This window comes from Erpetoichthys calabaricus, chromosome 7 (genome assembly GCF_900747795.2).
Source record: "Erpetoichthys calabaricus chromosome 7, fErpCal1.3, whole genome shotgun sequence".
Taxonomy (NCBI): domain Eukaryota; kingdom Metazoa; phylum Chordata; class Cladistia; order Polypteriformes; family Polypteridae; genus Erpetoichthys; species Erpetoichthys calabaricus.
The window spans coordinates 26281047-26299484 of record NC_041400.2 but is presented as its reverse complement, the minus strand read 5'-3'; the positions used below and the strand labels follow the sequence as shown (position 1 = coordinate 26299484).

The window sequence follows — 18438 nt, the reverse complement described above, 5'->3', positions numbered from 1 at the left end:
AATTTATGAGGAAACAATGTGTAAACACAATGAGCACAAGCTAAAAGTGCACAGAGACCAGTTCCCAGTATTTATCAAGCATCTCATACCAGGAAAACGGACCTAACTGGCTCAAAAATCTCACGAGTGAAGCAAATTTGGCCCTACTCTTAGAAGAAGGAATTGTTGCATTTTATAAGTTTTCCTAAACTAGGAAATCCTTCTAACTTCACCAGAATTTAGAAGAGCTTGTGAGCTACCCTAAATCATTAGGAGCCACCAGAAGATGCCATTCAGGCAAACTTTGGTATGCACATTCCAGGAAAGATGGAACATTTTGTGAAGTACTAGAAACAAATCTTATGTATCACATGATCACTTCATCTAAATGAAGGAGCCATATGCTGTCAGCTGAAATGAAAGTGTTGCTAACGTTATGTTTTTCAGCCAGGGTGAAACTGCAGCTTTGCAATAACAGTCATTTGTGCATGTCACAGCTAACTATTTCTCAAATTTTGCACCATTCACATTACACTTTGCAAGCCAATGAAGATTCAAGTTGACACTCAAGAGATTCCTGGGGCATTGGATAAATAGAGCCTCAAAGAAGATAAAAGGGCACCACTGAGAGATGATTGGGAACACTGGACATATCAGCAGGAAGGTAATTCTTTAGGACGTATGGCTGTAAATGATTTATTGGGCTATAAGCTCATTTGGTGTGTGTGTCTCGGCCGTTCCATTTTGGTGCTCGTTACAGTATTATTCTTGATGTTGTTGAGAGGAGACCCTATTCAACATATGACTCTCGACTACTTAATTAGAGTGGCATAAACCTTTTATTGAAAACGTAATGACGTCCCTTTGAATATTATTATCATTATCGTTGTGAAGATGCCCAGCGTTTGTATCAGAAAACTACAAAGCGTAATCGTGATTTCCAAAGAAAACAACAAAACTCCTTCATGGATGCCAGTTTGCGGCTTGGGGTGCAGTCACATCGTGGCGATATTCATTCGCAAACATAAACTTCTATTCCTCGCAGGCAGAGGGTGTTGGACGCTTCATAGCTACTCCTCATGATCTACTCTTGGGACAGGTAAATTCGTTTACTAGTCAAACTTGTACTGTAATTCCTAGGAGTAATTTTAACACAGCATTATCTAAGGTCCGCTCAATGACAGGGTCCGGATAAAGTGATTCGAGATTTCATGAAAACAGGATGCCAAAGCGGCCCCCTACAACTGAGTTCGCCCATAAATGTGTGTGGCACTAAAGTGTCACCGGCGGGCGATTAAAATGGATGTACTATCGCCGTGTCTTTCTGATTTCCGCGTTTTTCTCTTCAGATCCATTATACAAAACACTAGTGTCAACAAGACGCTATGCCTTTAAGACCCCGCCACGGTTTTGACTTGGGGGAATTTTGAGCGTCTTAATGAGTAAGCCATTTAAAAGAGAGAGCGCGTCGATAGCCTCTGTGGTGGGCCAATCACTGAAGCGTGGGGGCGTGGCGGATTTGGCACGCTCTGTGCGTCACCCTGGCGCTTCTTCCAGTAGTTCAATGGCCGGGTTGAGGAACCTGTTTGCTCGGCCGTGCATTAGTGTGCATGGGCAGAAAAGACGCGTAATTGAAGCGTCGGCATCGCTGCCTACGGCTCAAGTGCGCCTTGAGGTAGGAATGAAAGAAATGATTATACTGTTACTTTGCGCTTTTTTTTATTGCCCACGCGGCCTTTACCCCTGGAAGTTGGATGCACTTATGACGTCCTGTATAACAAACCAGACACTAGCTGCTCAGTGAGCGGCCCCTTGTCGCTTAACTGCGTCATGCTCTCGCAGTTTTAATAAATTTTATGTGTTTCGTTGTTGAGGGAGCGAGTGTTGTATGAATAGGTGTGTATGTAATTGGACAGTGTATACCTGTTAAATACTCGGATACCATCGCGTGCACGCACGTACAATATCAGTGCATTTGTCTTTGCTAATAACACAATGTCGTCAAGAACAGCACAAAAATCAAACTGACATTGGTAGTGAAACATAGTAAACATTGGAAAAACTGAACAAAGAATCCAAAATCCAATTCTGTGGTATAATAATGGGCGTAGATGTTTATGTCAGCAATCTTCAGACTTGGAGACAAGTTCCTGCTTTTGTTTCAGGTATGCTTTGTGCCTTCGTTGTGCTTGGTCAGGAATTTCTATCCACCTAAATGTGGTCAGCCAGGAGACAAACACATACTGACTGATAAACGAGTCTTAGCAGTGCATATGCTGCGTGTATGAATGTCGTAATATGCACGGGCACGAAGTGAGATATCTGCACTGGACAAAAACACCGAAAATGAAATGGTTTTTAGTCCTACAGGACATCACGTCAGTAATCAGATACCCCTCATCATAAACTTGAAATGCTTGTTTCACTTCATCTCCAATTACTGTACTTTTAAACCCACTGGACAGGCCAGTTTCAGTATATAATCTTTATTGGCTCTTTTTCCAATATAGACACCTGAGCATTCATCAGTAAACGAAAACTCAAATTTTATCTGTTTTCGAATCGGCTTGTCCAGTTTGTAGCAGTTGGCTGACGCCTATTTTTAGCAGCTTTGGGTGCCAAGTAGGAGGCAATTCTACATTAGGTGGAGTGCTGCTTCAGTGTAAGGGTGTAAGACCTTACATAAACAATAATGGCAGCGATCTCTGTATATACATGTACAGTCATGGCTGAAATTACCGGCACCCCTGGAATTTTCCCAGAAAATGCACCATTTCTCCCAGAAAATTGTTGCAATTACAAATGTTTTGGTATACACACGTTTATTTCCTTTATGTGCATTGGAACAACACAAAAAAACAGAGAAAAAAAGCCAAATCTGACATCATATCACATAGAACTCCAAAAATGGGCTGGACAAAATTATTAGCACCCTCAACTTAATATTTGGTTGCCCGCCCTTTGGAAAAAATAACTGAAATCAAGCGCTTCCTATAACCATCAACAAGCTTGTTACACCTCTCAAATGGAATTTCCGACCACTCTTCTTTTGCAAACCGCTCAAGGTCTGTCAGATTTGAAGGGCGCCTTCTCCCTACAGCAATTTTGAGATCTCTCCATAAGTGTTCAATTGGATTTAGATCTGGACTCATTGCTGGCCACTTCAGAACTCTCCAGCGCTTTATCTTCAACCATTTATGGGTGCTTTTAGAGGTATGTTTGGGGTCATTGTCCTATGGGAACACCCATGACCTCTGACGCAGACCCAGCTTTCTGACACTGGGCCCTACATTGCGCCCCAATATCTTTTGGTTGTCTTCAGATTTCATGATGCCTTGCACACAGTCAAGGCATCCAGTGCCAGAGGCAGCAAAACATCCCCAAAACATCTTAGAACCTCCACCATGTTTGACTGTAGGTACTGTGTTCTTTTCTTCGTAGGCCTCATTCCGTTTTCTGTAAACAGTAGAATGATGAGCTTTACCAAAAAGCTCTACCTTGGTCTCATCTGTCCACAAGACGTTCGCCCAGAAGGATTTTGGCTTCCTCAAGTGCATTTTGGCAAACTCCAGTCTGGCTTTTTTATGTTTCTGTGTCAGCAGTGGGGTCCTCCTGGCTCTCCTGCCATAGCGTTTCATTTTGTTCAGATGTCGACGGATAGTTTGAGCTGACACTGTTGCACCCTGAGTCTGCAGAACAGCTTGAATATGTTTTGAAGTTGATTGGGGTTGTTTATCCACCATTCGGACTATCTTTCGTTGTAGTCTTTTATCAATTTTTCTCTTCCGTCAACGTCCAGGGAGATTAGCTACAGTGCCATGTGTTGGGAACTTCTTGATTATGTTGCGCACAGTGGACAAAGGAACATGAAGATCTTTGGAGATGGACTTGTAGCCTTGAGATTGTTGATATTTTTCCACAATTTTTGTTCTCAAGTCCTCAGACAATTCTCTGCTGTTCTTTCTGTTCTCCATGCTTAGTGTGGCACACTTAGACACACAACAGAAAGGTTGAGTCAGCTTTTCTCCATTTTAACTGGCTTCAGATGTGATTGCTGTATTGCTAGCACCTGTTTCTTGACACAGGTGAGTTCAAACGAGCATCATATGCTTGAAATAAAACGATTTACCCACAATTTTGAAAAGGTGCCAATAATTTTGTCCAGCCCATTTTTGGAGTTCTGTGTGACATGATGTCAGATTTGGCTTTTTTTCTCTGTTTTTTTGTGTTGTTCCAATGCACATAAAGGAAATAAACGTGGATACAAAAACATTTGTAATTGTAACAATTTTCTGGGAGATATGGTGCATTTTCTTGTAAAATTCCAGGGGTGCCGATAATTTCGGCCATGACTGTATATTTTAACATGCTTGCTGTGTTTAGAATAGCTCCACAAAGATACATGGGTTCCTAAAACAAAGCTGTAAAGCCCTTCTAAGCCTCTTGGTCTCAATATTAGGAGATGTCAACTAACTTTTATAAGCTAAGGAGATGAGTATTTTTTAATATGATAACCAGCTTTGCATCATCCCATTCTGGCCATTGTAGTCATCCAGGCCATTACTGCTTTGTCCTCTTTATAAAATTTACTCCTTCTACAGCTGTTTCATAATTTGAAGGAAATGGGTAAGATAAATAATGTCATTCTTCAGGTAACATCACAAATTTAAACTGGTTTTGAGACCACATTGTTGTCTTTATCATCCTGCAATGGACTGGCAGGTATTGTTCCTTCTGTGTGCCTGATGCTTGCTGTGATGGGTAGTGAAAAAACTGGAGCCTTTTCTCAGTACAATCTCGTTTGGAAAATTAATAAATGGTTGAATATTGTCTTTATTCTTCCATTTGTCTGTTAACCCAGATAACTTTGCTAATGAAACATGGATGTGGACACTGGCATATGTGTTGAATACTTGTAAAGCAGACGATTCTCAAACCCACTTAATACAATTCAGAATGTTTGATCCTATCCTGGCACCATTGGGCACAAGTCAAACCTGGAAAGGACAACAGCCCATTGCAGTGGCCAGTCAAGCATGTACCTTCTCTTCCTCACTAGAAGAACAATTGGGAATCTGCAGTTAGCTTAACACACTTGCTTTAGCTGTATGGGAGGAAAACCAAGATAGATATGGAAACAAACTTCAGCCATTGTGCCCCGAAAACAAGATTTAAACTCCGGATGCTGGAAGTAGCTCTGCTAAACGTTGCACCATCTTGTTGTCTGTAATTAAAAATTTTCATTCAAATTAATGACTCTTTAATGTGAGAGTGAAAAAAAATTCTGCAAAGTGGTCTGGATTAATTATAAATATAAAACTCAAAGTAATTGATCACATAAGTATTACTGTCTTTAACATGACACACCTGCATGCTCTAAATCACCCAAATAATGACTAGCCTACTACCACCCGTATTCAGAAAAGAAAAAAAAAGGCCCTTCAAGTTTTCACACTTCCAAGGGGGACAGCCGGCTCTCCTGTCTGCAGTGCCCTCCATAACATTTGGGACAAAGACACCCTTTTCCTTGATTTACCTCTCCGCTCCACAGTTTAAAATTACAAATCAAACAATTCAGACATGATTAAAGTATACACTGCAGACTTTCTTTTAATAGGATTTGCACACAGTTGTAGAAATGACAACACGTTTTCTACATGGTCCTCCCATTTCAAGGCACCATAATGTTGGGAACAGTTTTTACGTGGTGTGACTGAAATGTACGCAAGTACATTACAGAGGGCAGTGAATTTCAGGTTCTTTGACATACTCGAGCTTCTTTAGCTTGACAAGACAATGGCACAGGGAGAGAGAATTCTATGTATGGCTCCTAGTACAATCTCACCAGGACTGGAAATGTTCATTTTTTCAAGGTGGAATGCCCGAGGCACACATGACGTTTGCACCTTAAAGATACATTGTGGAGATTTTTTTTTTTTTCATTTTGTTCAAAAGCCTTTTCCCACACTTAGATAAAACAACTTTGTTGCTTCCTTTGGTTTCAGTAATTTATTTTCTGTGCAAATTTCGGATACATTTTAAGATGTCCACTGTTTTTGTTTGCCTTCATTGCAATTAATTTAATACTTCAGCTCCGCTCTTAAATATTTCAGTGCTTTTCTTTATCCATTGTAACAATTTCTAGGATTATGCATAGTTTATTTTTTCAAAAGCTTTCAGAGCAGAAAATGTGGAACTTGAAATTAGACTCATGACGCATGTTTGCCCACTCACTCAGTTTGTCTCAAGCCCATTTTTGAAGTGATGCTTGCACAGAGTTTGCGTATTCCAACTAGGGTGCAGTTAGAAACAGAAAAGTGGTAAACTGTGAGAGAGTTTTTTTAAAATAAACAAAAACACACCCATACATGAAATAATGTAAGAAAACAATATTTTTTGGGGAAAAAAATCCAGAAAACACAGAATGGAACAAAATGATATTGATATAACAAACTGTCATTACTGGGGAATCCAGATTTGTGTACGCTAAAATAAAAAAGGTAAAAATAAATCTCAGCCTTTGAAGAATACCGGTAGCATAGTGGAGGGTAAACTCCCTTAGTGAGTGAAGATTGTTTGCAGATTTTGGTCGTGTCAGTTTGGAGCTAAGGTATGCAAGGAAATAGACTCTTGATTTAATATTTGTTTTTATTGTGAGCTTGTAAGAGAATAATTTGGAGGTAACAATAGTTAGTATTTTGGTATGCTTTCTACATTAAAATATAGCATCTATCTTAGAAGTATGAAAGGGTTAATAAATGTCAGAGGCCTGTTCAGGCATATTCTATATGGGCAAAAGTATTGGGATGCCTGACCATTACACCAACAGGGACTTTAATGACATTGCATTCAAACATAGACTTTAATATGCAGTTGGTCCCACTTTCGCATCTGTAACAGCTTTCACTCTTCTTGGAAGGTTTTCAACACGATTTTGGAGTGTTTCTGTGGGAATTTGTGCCCTTTAATTCTGTAGAGCATTTATGAGGTCAGGTACTGATGTTGGACAAGAAGGACTGGCTCGCAATCTCCATTCCAGTTTATCCCAAAGGTGTTTGATGGGGTTGAGGTCAGGACTCTGTGTGGGCCAGTCAAGGTCTTCCACACCAAACTCATCCAACCATGTCTTTGTGGACCTTGATTTGTGCACTGGGGCACAGCTATGCTGGAATAGAAAAGGGCCTTCCCCAAAGGTTGGAAGCATACCGTTACCCAAAATGTCTTGGTATGCTGAAGCATTAAGATTGCCATTCGAAAGTAAGGGGCCTAGCCCAAACCCTGAAAAACAGCCCTGCACCATTATACCTTCTCCACCAAACTTCATAGTTGGCACAATGCAGTTAGGCAGGTAACATTCTCCCGTCCAAACCCAGACTCGCCCATCTGACTGCCAAACAGAGAAGCATGATTCGTCATTCCATAGAACACTTTTCAACTTCTCTACAGTCCAGTGGCAATGTGTTTTACATCACTCCATCCAACGCTTGGCATTGGACTTGGTGATGTGAGGCTTGCAAGCAGTTGCTCGGCCATGGATAATCCATTCCATGAAGCTCCCTCTGCACAGTTTCTGTGCTTATATTAATGCCAGTGGAAGTTTGGAACTCTTCAGCTATGGTATCACCTTAGCAGTCGTTGACCTCTGCTCTGTGACTTTACATGGTCTTCCGCTTTGTGGCTGAGTTGCTGTTGGTCCTAAACACTTCCCCTCTCTAATAATACCACTTCCAGTTGACTGTGGAGTATCCAGCAAGGATGAAATTTCACGAACTGTCCTATTGTAAAGGCACAGTATCACGCTTGAAGTTACTGAGCTCTTTAGAACGACCCATTTTGTTTCACAAATGTCTGTAAATGCAGACTGCATGGCTAGGTGCTTGATTTTATACACCTGTGGCAATGGGTCTGATTTCAGTAACTAAGAGGTGTATCCCAATACTTATGTCCAAATAGTGTATCATGAAACCAAGTAAAGGCCAAGTAAACAGCGAAGACAAGGATGTACCAGGGGAAGGTTGATGTCATACACAAAATACACAAGGAGGTGTTCTTAGAGATCAGCAGATGTCATGTAAACAACAAGACTGGACAGTTCTCACATACACAGATTTCAAGGGTAACAGCTGAAAATGTATATAAGAGAAGAACAAGAGTGTGGTAGAACAGACTGTTATTTCAATAAGCCATTTGGGTGTAAACCAATGAACCAAACAGAGTAAATGTATGCAGTAATCAGCACTGTTATGTAAATTTAGTTGTTTATAAAGTAGACCTCTACCCTTATTTATTTGACCACTCTGATCATTCTGTTATAGATTGCTGTGATGAATGCTCTACCTCCTCCTGCCTGGTTTTCTTACTCAAGTACATTTTATCACACTTGTCCTAGTGGCGGATACATTTCTTTCTTTAATTAATATGTTGATTTCTTCCACAAGTTTGCCAGTATTCAGAAATTTGTCTTGTAGAAATCAACAGTCTGTTTTGAATCTATTTGTATAAGAACATCCATCCATTTTCCAACCCGCTGAATCCGAACACAGGGTCACGGGGGTCTGCTGGAGCCAATCCCAGTCAACACAGGGCACAAGGCAGGAACCAATCCCAGGCAGGGTGCCAACCCACCACAGGACACACACAAACACACCCACACACCAAGCACACACTATGGCCATACTATTCTAAAAGGCTGACATGAAGCATCAGACTTTAAATGTTGATGGCATATTGCTTAAAAAAGCCAGCCATTTATGTCCTTGTTTACTCGTTAGAAATGATCTGCATTGTGACATTGATAAAACAAGGAAAAATTAAGAGTCATGGAATCTAAATTGGCTTGTAAAGTCAGCAATGCTGGCTTGGTACCTAACAGCATGACCCCATCTGAGGCAAACTTTTCCATGTGAAGTTTTAAAGTGACAACATTTGATTGCTTGAAAGTTGTGCATGCTTACAGGTTGTTAAGTTGGGAATGGAGGTGTGTTTTGTACAGTTGAGAAATGGTATTAGATTAATTGAGACCATGTCCCCTTTAAAGGCAAAAGAATGAAAAGGGAGCTTTTGTTTTGTGCACAAGGAAATGAGCGGTGTTAATAAACAGTGCCTTAGCGGTTAGATTTGATAACAGCTTGTCTCTGTGACATACTGATACCTGTTTTTTTTTTTTTTTTACTTATCTTTCTTTATGCTTTATTTATTTATTGATTTTGGTTGCATTTGGTGAAATTCATAATTATGTTTTAGTTTAGGGTTTTAGTGTCAAAAACAGCTAATTCTTATGTTCGAAGTTGTGACTAGGCAATCAACAAGAGGCCATCTAGTAGCAATGGCTTTGAAAACTGTTATCAACTAAGCGTAAATGTACTGTAGTCTTGGGTCCATGGGGCATCACGGGACTATGATTGCTGAGTATTTCTTAATATTTATTATAGTGAAAGCATTTTGAAATTGCTAGTCATACTATGCACATAAGGAGTGCACAATACCCTGATTGTGGTCACAAAGTCCATGAACCCATATGACCAGCATAGATGTTATTGTGTTGTTCGGTATGTGTTAATCATACATTTACTTTTATTTGTATGGCAGACACTTTTATCCAAAGTGACTTATAAAAGAGGTCACCGTAATGAAGTAAACATTAGTCTGTAGGGGAATGTTTAGGGACAAGCGTTAAAGGACAAATTAATAAAATTAATCATCACAAGTAATGAGCTTTAAACCAAAACAGAACACAAAACCAGTGAATCCTTCTTTAATTACAAGAGCCTATCAAAGTTATTAGATAGATATTCACAGAAATAGAATGCTTCTTAAGCACACTGTGGGAGTCAGCAGTTTAAATGGAGGTGGGCACCTCATTCCACCAACTCAATATTGTTGTAACTTCTTACTTTTCCCCTTATCTATTTTGAAAATAACTATTGGCTGTCTTTGTACCATTAAATAAGGCGTTGTTGTGAAAAGTGGTTTCAGTTTTTTCTTTTTCAGCATGAAATGTACAAGTGAAATGGTTTTCTGATCTCAGGCAATGTTAGCCTTATATATGTAAACTGTAACGTGTTCAGTCTTTTATACTTATAATCTGTTTCATTACTCTCTTCACTACATTGTTCTGTGTGCAACGGGCATTCCAGTTTTAAAAGCATGTTTGTGATGTTGCCACTGATAAATGTAAACCTCACTATGGAATACTTTGAGCAGGAGTGAGCACAAGTTAGTAAATGCTTTCCTTCAGAAATGGTGTTGGTCAGAAGCAAATGGTTAGTTTTCTTCAATGAAACCACAGAGGTGTTCTGCTATGCATATGAAATGGAAACAGATTTCCACTGTACCTGGGATCTTAAATACGTCACTGATTATACTGTAAATGGAAATGCATACAGTGCTGCAATCTTGCATTAATAAAATATTCAAGACTGATTGATTTATACACAAGTGGACATAAGTTCATAAAGATTGTTTGAGTTAAACTATTCCTGTTCGCTTAAGTTAATATTGTTTCTTCTTTTCAGAGATGCTTTAGTGCTGGCAAGCTTTCTAGTGATGAAGTTAACAAAGCACATCTTGCGGAGGAAGCCATAAAGAAGTATAGGAACACATCACCAACTATTTTCTCAAAAATTATAGACAAAAGTCTCCCTGCAGACATTATTTATGAAGATGACAAGGTACAGTAGATGTGAGTTTCATCTTGGTAACATTTAAATACAGTATTTAAGTTTCAGTTTCTACATGACAACGAAAATTCTAGTTTTCAAATTGTACAGCTATTCTTTCTCTTGGTGCTAGCAGCATTTAATCAAGGTATTATTTTCAAAGATAAGGTTTAAATGGAACTCTGCTAATCAGAAGTTATATATAACCGATCTTGTGTAGAAAACCATTATAGAATGCTTCAGGTGCTACAGATCATATATTACAGGAGAGCTGTAAAAGAAGGTTATTTTCAGTAAAACTGCAAGTACAGCGCACTCCCCTCCCTGCCTTATAGCCATAGGCTGAAAGAATGTGCACTATTTGTTTAGCTTTTTTAGAAACCTGCTTTTTAAAGTTAATATTAAACTTTTTAGGTGAAGTGTCGGTTTCTGTTCTATTTCTTATCTGAATAAAGTTTACCATGGCCACTGAGAAACAGTTCAGGAAATAAATAGATACAGTAAATAGTGTGACTTGACGGCATTGGCCAATGGCAGTGTTTACCAGCTGAACCCATTGATTTCTTTTTTTTTTGGTTGGATGGATTGCCATCCCAGATAGTCAATTATTCATAGTTTATTTTGGTATTTGTATTTTTAGATATTTATTTATACCAGTAGATTGCATTTCAAGTGTAACTACTCTGCTCTGCTCACTGATGCAAATTCAATCTTCTATTCTAAGTTTTCATCAGTTATTTATTTGAACATTTTTAATATTGACAGTTTTCAATTTTATTCTTTGTATGAGACATAAGAAATAGCATGGAAGAATGTTCAACTCAACTGCTGAAGTGTATCTCTTAAAATAAATTACATTTATAATACCCTTTTAAATTAATTTTACCACAGAGTATATCAGAATGTGATTCACATTATATATAAGATACTGGACTTTAAACCACAATGTTGCTGGTTTAAATGTCTGACTAATTGTGTGACACTTAGCAAGTCACTTAATTTCCAGATGTAAAAGAAATAAGTAGCCAGTTGAGCTATAGCTGTGTACTTACTGAGTAAAAAGCTGTGGGATAGCATACATAGTAGAACAATATATAAAAGTACAATTTTTCATTGTTATTAAATTGATAGTTCATAATTTAATTAGGCTTAATTTTTTATGTAGTATGTGTTTTAAATTTTTTTTCCTGAACGTTTCCTTTTTATAGTGCCTTGTCTTTCGAGACATCAGCCCACAGGCTCCTGTGCATTTTCTTGTTATTCCTAGAATCCCAATTCCAAGAATCAGTGAAGTGACCGAAAGTGATGGACAGGTAATTTGTTTTTGTTAATAGTCAGTTTTACATGGAAGCAGCAGAATTTTACATTCATACATAAGTGTATAAAATATTATATATATATATATATATATATATATACACATACATACATACATATATTTTATATATATACATATATATATTTTATATATATATTTTATATATATATATATATATACATATATACATACAGTATATACACACACACACACACACATAACCCAAGATTAACAACAGCATTTATTTATATAGCACATTTTCATACAAACAATGTAGCTCAAAGTGCTTTACATGATGAAGAAAGAGAAAAAAGACAAAATAAATAATTAAAATTAGGGTACACTAATTAACATAGAATAAAGTAAGGTCCGATGGCCAGAGAGGACAGAAAAAACAAAAAAAAACTCCATACGGCTGGAGAAAAAAATAAAATCTGCAGGGGTTCCGAGGCCACGAGACCACCCAGCCCCCTCTACCAAACATAAGTGACCTCAATCAGTCCTCATGGTATTCAGGGTCCCCATGGAAGGACTTGATGATGATGGTCATGCAGACTTCTGGCCTTTAATCCATCAATGTAGGGACATCACGGTGCTTTGATTAGGTGGTTAAGTTAAATTAGGTGATTAAAATGACAAAATACCTAATAAGTGTTGTATACGTAATTTGAAGTGAGATCAACTGTCTATATCTATAAATAGGTAGCTCTGTTACATAATCAAAAATTAAGCATTGTAAAAGCAAGAAGTGTCTCATATTTAGAAACACTGACAAAAATGCCATTTCAGAGTTGCAAAATTTGAGTACTCTGTAGACTATTGAGCAAACTTGCCTCACATAATTTGACAGTTTTATTGTGAAATACTGAATTTTCTGTTATGCTGAACAATAGCAGTTTTAAAAATTATTGATCTAGATGGATGGGTCACTGAACAAGGCTGATGTAAATACATCTAAAGGAAATGCAAATAATTTATATTGAAATTAATTATAGTGCTGTAAGCTGGCAAAGTTAATCAAACCCTATAATGATATGCTTATATGATATGTTAGAATAAACAATCCAAATAAACTAGAGAACACGATGGCACTTATGAGTAATATGTATACACTTCTATTAAAATGTCATCTTTTGATGATGTAAACACTGCAGTCAATAATATTACATTTATTTCATTACATTTTCCAAACCAACTTTATTTTGAGAAGGTTTACAGGGAAATCAGAGCCTGTCCCAGCAAGCATGGGATGCAGAGCAGGAACAATCGCTGCACAGTGTGCCAGCCAATCTCAGGGAGAACACACAGACAAGACTAAGGCTGTCAGATTACCTAGAAAATAAGGTTTGAGTATTCAGTTTAAAAAATAAGTATTGAATATAGTCAAACTTAGATTAATAATTTTGTATGTTACGTGCACATTTTAAAATTAATGATTTTGTATGTTACATGCACTATTTGTTTTTATAATTTATTATTATAGTAATGGTGGGCACAGCAATCAACCAATGCAAGCAGCCAAACAAAAAGGGAACAAAAATGTTATCAATGCTCAAGCAACTGTTTTTTAAATACAGCAGCCATCAAAATCCTGAATATTTGCTCCATCGTCTTTTTTTCAGTCTAGTATTGACAGCTGGGTGCGACAGTCCATCTTAGGGCAGTGAACAATAAAAGCAGCCACAAAAAGGAGTTGAAATCCATGTGAGCTACATGTGCTGGCACGGCGATTCCTTACACAAATTATTTTTTCTCTCCCTTCTTTGTACTTACGGGTCTTCAAATCAGGAATCACTTACGACAGTGTTTATGTGGGTCCAATTTGCAACAGTCAACTGGAGTCCTGCGGTTCAAACATACAGTGACATGTCTTAATGCCAAACTAGCAAAGGTAGAGCAATTTGAAATCAGGAGGAATAACGGTTAGTTAGAAAGACAGCAACAGGGTAAGAACAGCAAGCAAAGTAAAAAAGCAGGGAAAAGACAGGTAGGTCAATAAAGGATTTGATTTATTATTTTGGAAGTGTCCAATGGGTAGCAACTTGATACCATTTGGGACAAAAAGAGTTTCTTTTGCAAACACATTGCTTCCTGGACTAGGTGTTTTTTTCTTTCTCAATAAACAGAGTATGTCTACACCATTGCTAACTGAACACTTTCTTGGACTAATTTTTGGAGGTCATTGTCAAATCACTTATGAGGCCACCGCCATCATCTTACAGTACTTACAAGTCAGAACATCTGACACAAATCCACAAATACGAAGCCCATTGACTCATAGCAGTAACTCATCTTTTGCTAACCTACATCCTGGAAACAGTCCCCAACTCATGATAGGTTCCCTCCCTTCCATCTATTTTTTTTCTTGAGGGTTTTCCTTCTCCCCACCTGGAAACACACTAAGGGTTCAGGCCTTGTCACTGACGTGAAAAAATCTGTTGCATCTATTAAGGTAATATTAACAGTGGCAAAGATAGACTTCAGTAGTTCTGTATTAATGATACAAATGACTGTGTGTGTTGTGCTGGGTCTCAACATTACCTGTTGATGATATTAGTCACTTCATTTAAACTCCAAAACCTTGAAACATTATACATTATGGATTTAACTTTGGTATCACTGATCTATATATTGTTGGTATGATTTTGTTTTATATACAGCTCCTCGGTCACCTTTTAGTGGTAGCAAAAAATACTGCAAAGAAGGAGGGTCTTGTGGAAGGATACAGAATAGGTAAGTTCATAATATCAAAGAAATTAGAGACATAATAGCAAGTCTAAATGAGGCCTATGCATCAATTATTAAACGATTTATGCATATTTATATTCGCAAGAAAAGTATTTAAGACAGTACAGTGGAACCTCGGTTCACGACCATAATTTGTTCCAAAACTCTGGTCGTAAACTGATTTGGTCGTGAACCGAAGCAATTTCCCCCATAGGACTGTATGTAAATACAATTAATCCGTTCCAGACCATACAAACTGTATGTAAATATATTTTTTTTTAAAGTTTTTAGGCACAAATATAGTTAATGAAACCATAGAATGCACAGCGTAATAGTAAACTAAATGTAAAAACATTGAACAATACTGAGAAAATCTTGAACAACAGAAAACTAACATTGCAAGAGTTCGCGCTATACTGTAGCCTTATGACCTGATCTCTGTAAACACTCTTTAAATGAGTTTTAAGCACAGGGGGGAAAAAAGGAACATTTGAACAAATCCAAACTTTAAAAGCCAACCATAAGCAACCAAGAAAGTAACATTGCAGGAGTTCACGCTAATAGCCTTACAACCCGATTGCTGTGTAAATTTTTATAATGAGTTTTAAGCACGGGGGGAAAAAAAGGAACATTTGAACAAATCCGAACTTTATTTAAAAACCAACCTTAAACAACCAAGAAAGTAACATTGCAGGAGTTCACGCTAATAGCCTTACAACCCGATCACTCTGTAAACTTTTTTTTTAATGAGTTTTAAGCACAGGGAACAAAATGAACATTTGAAAAATCAGAAATTTAATAAACAACCAAGAAAAGTGATAATTCACGCTACGAACCGAAAAATGAACATTTGAAAAATCCGTAATACAAAAACTAACCATAAACCACCAAGAACACTAACCTTGCATGAGTCGAGTTCTGGCATGAAGTGAGGAGGAACTGGGTGGAGAACAATCCGGTCTTGTCGCAGTTGAAGACTTGTTGCGGGATGTAGCCTTCGTCCTCCACTAATTTTGTGAAATTTTTCATGAATTCTTTCACAGCTTCGGCGTCGGAATTAGCAGCCTCTTCATGCCTTACCACACTATGAATGCCACTTCTCTTGCGAAACTTTTCAAACCATCCTCTACTGGTTTTAAACTCCTCACTTTCGCCACTCGTAGAAGGATAATTTTGCAGCAAATCGCCATGAATCTTCCTGGCTTTCTCGCATAACATCACCTCGCTTACACTATCCCCTGCAAGTTGCTTCTCGTTCAGTCACACTAGCAACAGTTTTTCCACCTCTTGAGGCCTCTGCCTGGTTAACGCTGTAACTCCTTTTGCAACATCAGCTGCTTTAATAGATTCTTTCTGCTTTAGAATAGTACTTCTTGTACTCAGCGGCAAGATCAGTAACACGAACGCCACGCTCATACTTTTCAATAATTTCTTTCTTTACTTCGATTTCAATTTTCTGCAAAACTTTCTTCTCACCACTCTTCACTTGCTTAGAAGCCATGGTTAACTGCAAAAGCACACGAAATACTGCAGAGCACAGAGTTCACAGGTAAAGCGCGCATGTCTGACTGAGAACAATGAACAGGGAGAGGCTGAACACGTGCTTAAATACAGTAATTGTTGCGTACGAACCGGAAGGGAAATGAAATAGAGCTCAAGGAGTTCACAGTGAAAGCACGCACGTCTGACCGAGAACAATGCAACATGTGCGGAAATCATCGGCGCGCACAAACCAAAAGGGAAACTGGCTTGTTTGTATACCGAGTATGTGGTCGTGAACAGAGGCAAAAGTTTGGTGAACTTTTTGGTCGTTAACCAATTTGTAAGTGTACCGAGATTCCACTGTATTTATATTTCATTAATTGATTAAAAAATAAAAAAATTTAAATGCTTTGGAACAAAAGTAGCATTACAAAAATTTTGCTCCATGCTGGTTTATCTGTCAGATTGCGGTTTCAAAATAAAAAAAAAAGAAAAGTATTGTACATAAAGTACACAAAGTTAAATGCACCAGAGAGGAGCAATGTTATTAAGTTGTAAGCGCTATCAAAAAGGATATATTAAAGTGCATAAAATTATTTGAATCTAGAGTCAGATGGAAATGTGGAAGAAAGGCCAGAGTAGAGGGAGGGTGGGAGAGAGAGGTCATCAGCCACTTTACTTGCTTGGCGAGTCTGAAGGCGATACCTCCTGCACTTTTGAGTGTATGCCATAATTACAGTATGTACTCTGCTGAAATAAATGATGATGAGGTGTGTGTGCTGTATACCGCTAAATGCATAATCCTCTTACGGATTCTTTATGGACACAAGATCTCTTTAGATAGGACATTGAGTAATAGTAAACAATAATCATCATGTTCAATCTTTATTACAGTGTTAAATATACACATTTTATGTATTATTAGTTGTGATGGATAATTTTAATAAGGCTACATTCTTGATATACATCTTAGTTTTCAGCCTTTCATCAAAACTTTCCTCTAAGCCACAATTGGATGGTTTTCAAAGTTTCTTGGTTATAGTCATTTCATATCCTGTTGTATTTCATAATTAAAATTGATTTAACTGACCCTATTTGACATTCAGTTCTTTAAAAAGATTCAATGCAGATCATCCATCCATCCATCCATTTTCCAACCCGCTGAATCCGAACACAGGGTCACGGGGGTCTGCTGGAGCCAATCCCAGCCAACACAGGGCACAAGGCAGGAAACAATCCTGGGCAGGGTGCCAACCCACCGCAGGACACACACAAACACACCCACACACCAAGCACACACTAGGGCCAATTTAGAATCGCCAATCCACCTAACCGGCATGTCTTTGGACTGTGGGAGGAAACCGGAGCGCCCGGAGGAAACCCACGCAGACACGGGGAGAACATGCAAACTCCACGCAGGGAGGACCCGGGAAGCGAACCCGGGTCCCCAGGTCTCCCAACTGCGAGGCAGCAGCGCTACCCACTGCGCCACCGTGCCGCCTCAATGCAGATCAACAAATATTAATTATTTTCAAAGAATATAACAAAAGAAACTGTCAAGATACACCAGCTTTACTGTGTTCCATGTTCTTGTGTTTTATTAGGGTGCTTATCAAATATACACACACCAGGGTTCTTGTGATGTAAAATAAATCCTCTAAATTAAAATGCAGTCAATGTTTTATATATATTTTTCTTCTTTTAGTGATTAATGATGGGAAGAATGGAGCTCAATCTGTGTACCACCTTCATATCCATGTACTTGGAGGGAGGCAGATGAATTGGCCTCCTGGCTAAGAAGAAGCAGACAGTTTCTTAGAAAAAATGTGATATCCCAAAGAAATTGGACAGAATTAAATGCTTTCGTACTTCATATTTTCCTGATGCTATTCCTGCTGGGATATGTAAAAATGTCTGATATTATGGATTTCACCCTGGTATTGAGTTCACAAGCAGTCATCCTAGGAATAAAATGCTATTTACAACCTCATGTTTTTGTCAGCATGTTTTTATAGTGAAGTGAAAAAAGAATTGCATTGTCAGAGTTAGGATATTGTACTCTATTATATCTGTTATGTAATTTATACTGTGTTACACATAATATGCAGTATCTACTAAAACTAATCAAATTACACTTTGTACACATATTCAGCTTCCTACTCCTGAAGAAGCCTGCAACATATTTAACGATGTACCACATTTATTTAAATGCTATTTATTATCCATAAGTGGACGTGATCACAATTCAGGAACCAACTTTCAGTTTCTGACAAC

The 18438-nt window shown here is 38.1% G+C and overlaps 1 protein-coding gene across 1 annotated transcript; it reads left to right on the top strand.

Moving 5' to 3' along the window:
- The first annotated feature begins 1497 nt into the window (after nt 1–1497).
- On the top strand, nt 1498–18154 carry LOC114654401 (uncharacterized HIT-like protein Synpcc7942_1390). The gene is made up of 5 exons (XM_028804938.2): nt 1498–1654; nt 10494–10649; nt 11846–11950; nt 14616–14688; nt 17870–18154. The coding sequence occupies exons 1-5, from the start codon at nt 1544–1546 to the stop codon at nt 17959–17961; spliced, it is 537 nt and encodes a 178-aa protein (XP_028660771.1). The 5' UTR covers nt 1498–1543; the 3' UTR covers nt 17962–18154.
- Nucleotides 18155–18438: the final 284 nt, after the last annotated feature.

Coding starts and splice junctions, on each gene's coding strand:
- LOC114654401 (XM_028804938.2), top strand. CDS start 1,544: ATGGCCGGGTTGAGGAACCTGTTTGCTCGGCCGTGCATTAGTGTGCAT. Junction 1,655..10,493: donor CGGCTCAAGTGCGCCTTGAG/GTAGGAATGAAA, acceptor TCTTCTTTTCAG/AGATGCTTTAGTGCTGGCAA. Junction 14,689..17,869: donor TGTGGAAGGATACAGAATAG/GTAAGTTCATAA, acceptor TTCTTCTTTTAG/TGATTAATGATGGGAAGAAT.